This window comes from Mustela lutreola, chromosome X (genome assembly GCF_030435805.1).
Source record: "Mustela lutreola isolate mMusLut2 chromosome X, mMusLut2.pri, whole genome shotgun sequence".
In the NCBI taxonomy this organism is placed as follows: domain Eukaryota; kingdom Metazoa; phylum Chordata; class Mammalia; order Carnivora; family Mustelidae; genus Mustela; species Mustela lutreola.
Window position 1 is genome coordinate 53,576,379 of NC_081308.1, and position 7,017 is coordinate 53,583,395.

General features: G+C 41.2%; 1 protein-coding gene across 1 annotated transcript in view; it reads left to right on the forward strand.

Moving 5' to 3' along the window:
• The window catches only part of LOC131821499 (conserved oligomeric Golgi complex subunit 2-like), a 32,673-nt gene extending 27,255 nt beyond the window's left edge, over positions 1 to 5,418 (forward strand). The window contains exons 2-3 of the mRNA XM_059157650.1: positions 3,653 to 3,814; positions 4,985 to 5,418. Of these exons, the coding sequence (XP_059013633.1) occupies positions 3,653 to 3,814; positions 4,985 to 5,170 (348 nt within the window). The 3' untranslated portion in view covers positions 5,171 to 5,418. The remainder of the gene's footprint in view (positions 1 to 3,652; positions 3,815 to 4,984) is intronic.
• Positions 5,419 to 7,017: the final 1,599 nt, after the last annotated feature.

Below are 7,017 nucleotides of genomic sequence, written 5' to 3' on the forward strand. Positions count from 1 at the left end.
GGAATCATCACATTTGATTCTTGCTGACTAAACAGGTCATGGAGTAGCAGAGTCACAGGGGAAGTAGATAGTAATTTATTGCCTCTAAGCATATAAGCCTACCGGGGTATCACAGTATTGTAAAGGGGAAACACAGGATAGCTAATCCTGTGAGACCAATACTTGGAAATAGGTTATGAAAGATTTGGAACATCTGTTCAATGGGACACTCAGCATGCACATAAAATATTAATAGAAATGTATGTGTTTTACGTAAAGACATTCAAGTTATATTTTTAGATGGGAAATTTTTTTTTAAAGAATGGTTTTTTGTTTTTTATTTTTTAATTTTTTTAAGATTTTATTTATTTATTTGACAGAGAGAGAGAGAGGTCAGGCAGAGAGAGGGGGAAAAGTAGGGGAAAAGTAGGCTCCCGGCGGAGCAGAGAGCCTGATGTGAGGCTTAATCTCAGGGCCCTGAGATATGACCTGAGCCGAAGGCAGAGGCTTAACCCACTGAGCCACCCAGGTGCCCGTAGATGGGAAATAGTTTAGAAGAGCATGAATATTTGTGTGTGTGTGTATGTTTACACACATACATAGAGAAGGTCTGGGATTTCCATTCAAGATGGTGGCATAGGAGGATCTTGAACTCATCTCTTCTATGAAATACACACTGAATCTATAGCTCCATATGGAAAAATTTCCTGTGGAAAAAACCCTACAACTAGCTGAGTGACTCCTACACATTAGGTGAGTAAGGAAAAAAACCTATGTTGAAGTAAGAATCACTCTTGCCATAAACCCCACCCCTGGTACAGCGACCTGGGATTGAGAGGGTACTCACAACCCCAGGCTTCTCCCTGAGGAGTAAAGGCTTTGAGCCCCACTTCTGGCACCCCAACTTTCAAGATGTACATCTAAGAGACAAGACTCCAAAACATCCAGCTTTGAAAGCCATCAGAGCTTGCACCCATGAGACCCACAAGGCTATAGCAAACTGAGAAAGAGTTCTTAAAGCAGTCGCGCGAGTAGACTGACCCACCCTGGAACTCAGCACAGAAGCAGCAGACTGAAATGCGTTCAGATTTCTGTGAAAGAGGCCCATTTGCTTATCTTAAAGCCCTGAGGGGCAGGCATCTCATTTAACATGGATCTAGGAGCCTAGTAAGGTATTCTCCAAAGATGGAGCTGATGGGTACCATCTTTGCGCTGTCCCTCTGCCTCGCTTCTGCTTTCTGGTATCTCCTGGAAAGGAGCTTGAATGCTCGTATGATGCCCCGAGGTTTGCAGTTGCTACCCAGGGTATACCTCTAGATCACCTGGCTCTAGCGGCCAGCAAGACTCATACTCACAGTAGTGAGTATTACAGTATTTACAACAACCAAGACTTGGAAATAACTAAAGTGTCCACCAACGGGGTGAATGGATAAAGAAAATGTGTGTGTATACGATGGAATATTACTCAACCATAAAAAGAAGGAAGTCTTGCCATTTGCAGCAACATGGATGGACCTTGAGGATATTGTGCTGAGTGAAATAAGTCAGACAGAGAAAGAGAAATACTGTATGATCTCCCTCACATGTGGAATCTAAAAAACAAAACAAAATGAAGTCATAGAGAACAGATTGGTGGTTGCCAGAGGTGAGGTTGTGGAGGAAATAGATGAGGGGTCCAGTGTTATAAACTTCCAGTTAATAATATAAGCCCTGGGGATGTAATGTACATCATAGTGACTGTAGTAAATAATACTGTGTATTATTGTATATTTATTTTATTATTTTTTATTAGAAATATGTATTATTAGCCCCAGGGTTACAGGTCTGTGGATTGTCAGGCTTACACACTTCCCAGCACTCACCATAGTACATAACTGCCCCAATGTCCACAACCCCACCACGCTCTCCCTACACCCCTCCCCCCAGCAACCCTCAGTTTGTTTTGTGAGATTAAGAGTCTCTTATGGTTTGTCTCCCTCCCAATCCAATCTTTTTTTTTTAAAGATTTTATTTATTTATTGGACAGACAGATCACAAGTAGGCAGAGAGGCAGGCAGAGAGAGAGGAGGAAGCAGGCTCCCCGCTGAGCAGAGAGCCCGATGTGGGGCTCGATCCCAGGGCCCTGGGATCATGACCTGAGCCGAAGGCAGAGGCTTTAACCCACTGATACACCCAGTTGCCCCCCTCCCAATCCAATCTTGTTTCATTTTTTTTCCTTCCCTACCCCCACACCCCCCACTTTGCCTCTCAAATTCCTCATATCAGGGAGATGGTATGATAATTGTCTTTCTCTGATTATTTCACTCAGCATACTCTCTAGTTCCATCCACATCACTGCACATGGCAAGATTTCATTTCTTTTGATGGCTGCATAGTATATTATATATATATATATATATATATATATATATATATATATATGTATATTTTAAGATTTTATTTATTTATTTGACAGAGATCACAAGTAGGAAGAGAGGCAGGCAGAGAGAGAGGAGGAAACAGGCTCCCTGCTGAGGAGAGAACCTGATGTGGGGCTCGATCCCAGGACCCTGGAATCATGACCTGAGCCGAAGGCAGAGGCATTAACTCACTGAGATACCCAGGTGCCCTATATTATTATATATTTAAAGTTGCTAAAGCTTAAGAGTTCTTAGCACAAGAAAAAAATGTGTATGTTTGGTGATGGATGTTAACTAGTCTTAGGGTGATCATTTCACAACAGATAAAAATATGGAATTTTTATGTTGTACGCCTGAAACTAACATGTGTCCATTATATGTCAGTTTCTTTAAAAAGTAATTGATATTTATTTTTTTAAAAATTATTTACTTATTTGACAGAGATCACAAGTAGGCAGAGAGGCAGGCAGAGAGAGAGACAGGGAAGCAGGCTCTCTGCTGAGCAGAAAGCCCAATGCGGGGTTTGAACCCATAACCCTGGGATCACGACCTGAGCTAAAGACAGAGGCCTTAACCCACTGAACCAGCCAGGCACCCCAAAAGTAATTTATATTTTAAAGAGAAAGACTAGGGCACCTGGGTGGCTCAGTCAGTTAAGCGTCTGCCTTCGGTTGAGGTCTTGATTTCAGGGTCTTGGAATGAACCCTGGCATCAGGCTCCCAGCTCAGCAGAGAGCCGGCTTCTCCCTCTGCCCCTTCTCCCACTTGTTCTCTCAGTCTCTCTCTCTCAAATAAATAAAATCTTAAAAAAAAAAAAGTAAAGAGAAAGACCAAAACAAAGTCTGGAAGAATGTGAATCGCTGTGTTAAATAGTGAAGAAAAATAAACATTAACAGTGCTTAACTGCAGAGCATTAGAGAGTGGGTGATTTTTTTTTTCTCTCTTACATAAGTATTTCTTGGTTGGTTGAAAGTTTGACAGTGAACATTTGTTACTTTTAAAATTAAGAAGAAAAAGCTGTTTCTATTTTAAGAAGAGCCTCTTTGAAATGTATAATTAAAAGAAATAAAATACCTGTAGAGTTAGGCAACAGGAGAGAATGGTCTTGGTGAGGGGCCCCCTTTCCCATAATCTTTGGAAGTGAGCAGACCCCCTGATGTCCCTGTGTGTGTTCCCATGCAGTAATACGGCCTCTTATTCTTTCTCTGATCTTATTTTTCTATGTAAAATGTGGTATCATTGCAATCATTTTTTTCTTTCTGGTTTGATTTTCAGGAAGATTTTGACGTCGATCACTTTGTGTCTGACTATAGGAAGCATGTCCAGCTGGAGGAACTAAGAGGAGATCTGGAACTCTACTATAAACATCTTAAAATAGCCATGGTCGAGCTCATCAATAAGGATTATGCAGATTTTGTCAACCTTTCCACAAACTTGGTAAACCTGAAATTCACAAGTCCTACAAACACACACACACACACACACACACACACACACACACACACACACTTTCTCTCTCCTTCATATTTATTAAAAGGGCAGAGTTTTTAGAAACCTTTCAGTTGATTACCCCACCAACCCCACCAGAAACTTGAAGAAATTACCAATTTCATTAATAAAAGAACTAAACTTTTGGGAATACATTTTTTTGTTTGTTTTAGTTTTTATTCATTTATGGTTGCTCTAGTTAGATTATGTTTCAAATTCATTAGTCAACAGTGAAAAGTAAAGGATGATAATACCCAAGGGGTTGTTTTATTAGTTGCTAAGTGATTACCCTGAAGTCTTCCTTGATTTAGACTAATTTGTAGGAGCAAATGTCCACCACTCTTACAATGTTTAATTTACTCCCGGGTATATGTTAGCCAGAGCTAGGTTGAGGGAACATTGGCCAATATTGATATTTTAAAAGTTTGGTTTTATAACAATATAAGAATGATTTGCAGTGAGCTTATCAATTGTTTGTAAAAGCCGTTTAGAAATGTTGAATTTTGTTACTTGGGAGAAAAGTCTCCTTGTTGAGGCTTCATTTTGTTTTAAATCTGTTTGTCCAGAGAAGCACAGAAAGTTGCAGCTCCGTGGGAATTTCAAGAAGCATTAAAATTAATGATGCACATTTGCTTTTGGGAAATATACCACTAAGATAAATATCCCAATAGGATTAAAAACCTAGAAAATTTTACTTCTGTTTAATATCTATTTTTCTCAAGGCTTATAATAATGTTTAAGAGAGACGTAGCCCGTCTCTCAGCCCGATACTCAGCTGGCTGAGTATCATCAGTTACAGACAGAGAAGTGTTCACCTTCTCTGAAAATTTTTCACATTCATTTAAAATGTCATCTAAAGGCAAATTGTTCTTAAGGAAACTTTCATTTCTCATGACTTCCCTTATTTTTATAGTTTCATGTATTTCAACAGATTTTTTTCATATACTATGAACAACATTAATGGCCAAATAACACTTCTGTTGTTTAGCTAGTTATGTAGCAAAATACGGTTGTGCCAAAAAACATAATTTAAATCTGGTACTGCTTTGATTGTTAAATAGATACGTCACTATTACTCCTTATCGTGATGTGTTTGTGCCAACCTGGTTTTGCCTTTAGGTTGGCATGGACAAAGCCCTCAATCAACTTTCTGTGCCTTTGGGACAGTTACGAGAAGTTCTGGTAAGTCCCAAATTAATGAAAACAGTCTGCTGTGATGCCTGTTGTCCTCGTCGGCTTTTCTCTAAGAATTCTTTTCATCTGTTAGTTTGGTGGTACTGGTGGTTGTATTTTAACGGTTCATGATTATAATATTCACCTTCAGAAGAGTTGTAAATGATTTTGTTTTTGCATATGCTAAAAACCTAAAAAAACATGTTCGATTTGAAGAAGACATATTCTCAGATTAGACAACCTTAAAATGTCAGGGGAGAGGAAGCATATTTCCAAATTCAACGTATTAATGCCACTTTGGTCATATGTAAGTGGTTTCTAACTTACGAATGACTTGTATTTTAACAGTTTGTAATCTTGTAAATATCCCCCCCTGCCCACGTAATCTACATGTGGTTAGGTTCCTGGGCTGATCTACAAAAACTGTGTAATCCCTAATGGAACTGAAGGATAATATAAATAAAATGTAATACTTAATAAATGTTACATTTGCATGTTCTCTCAGAAAAATCTCTGTTGTGGGAATGGGACTCCCGACCTCTAAACCATTGGGAATAGGAACTCCACCTGGGTGAACAGTGGAGGGGGAGTTGTGGCATCACTTCTAACAGAAAACTGTGCTGCCCTGTCTCCCCCCCCCCCCCCCGTCTGTGTTTGGTGCCCTGACTTCCGGCCTCTGTCCGTTCTGATGCCCTGTCATAAACTTGTCATAAACGACACCATCCTTCCTTGTGTGTCTCCTCTAGCTTGAGTGGCCTCGTGCATCCCTCCCCTAAGACAGTGCCTGCATCCTAGAGAGAATATAAGGAGAACATAATTTAAGGGAGGACACAGTACATGGTTAGAACCAAGAAAAATGCAGAGTAACGGAAATATCAGTGCTGAGAAGCCTAGGGGAGGGGCAGGCAGGAAAGAGTTCGTGAAAGAGGTAAAAATCTTGAGTTGTGCCTTGAGGTAGCCAATACTTTCCATGGTTTATGTCTCATTTGAATTTTACAAAATCTTGTTAAAGGTACTTTTCCTTGCAATGGAAGGAATTTTCTTGGTCCGCTGTTGGATTCCACACCAGCCGCTGTGGGGCTCTCCCACTGCCTCCTTGGTGTGCCTCTTCCTCCCAGGGCCTCATAGTGGTGTTGTTTCCCAAGCCTAGCCTTCCTTTGGCCTCCCACTCTTCTCTCGAACCCCTCCCCGGAGGCAGATTTGCTCTACTCACACAGGTTCCCGTCCTGCCTCACCCCCTGCCATCACCGTATCCCCTCCCTTTTCCATGGCCTGTCTTTATGGCCACTTTGGTCCTGCTCAGCCACAGGCCTGACCTGCCTTTGTGGTCCCAACTCTGAAGCTGTTCTGTGAGATTCTCAGACCACTGAGGGATACGACTATATCTGTCTTCATTGTATCCCTGTGGGCTGCCACAATACTGACGTCCAGGAGGTGTTTCATAATGTTGATGGAGTGAATTAATTCACCTTCCGGGAATTTTTGTGATATGCCTACTTCATTCTAGTTATTTCTGTTAACCTTTGTTTTGGCCCTAATTCCTAATTATCTCTTTATTCATTAGCTTCTGGACATGTTTCTCCACCTCTGCGCTCTGCCTTTTTCTGGTCTTCTGTTCTTCATTCTTGATTCCTGGTATTTCCATACCCACATTTCATCATCATGCATCAGTGCTTTGACATTCTCCCGTTCTCCAAAATATGCAGAATCTAAAGACCTCATCTCAGTGAAGTTGGCCCTCCATTCCTATTTCTGCTTCTCTCCAGAAGGAAGCCTGCAGTGCACATGGCTGTGTGCCTGTCTGCCCCTGCCCCTGAGTGTGTCTGCACTTATATCTGCTCCCCATCCCCTCCCCACCTCGGCAGCTGTGTACACATGGCTTTCAGAGTCTGATTCGAGCCCCCGTCGCATTTCCAGACTCTCCTGTACTTTGCTTCATATTATCTGTTCTCCATTCTAAGCCCCCTATCCCCATAACT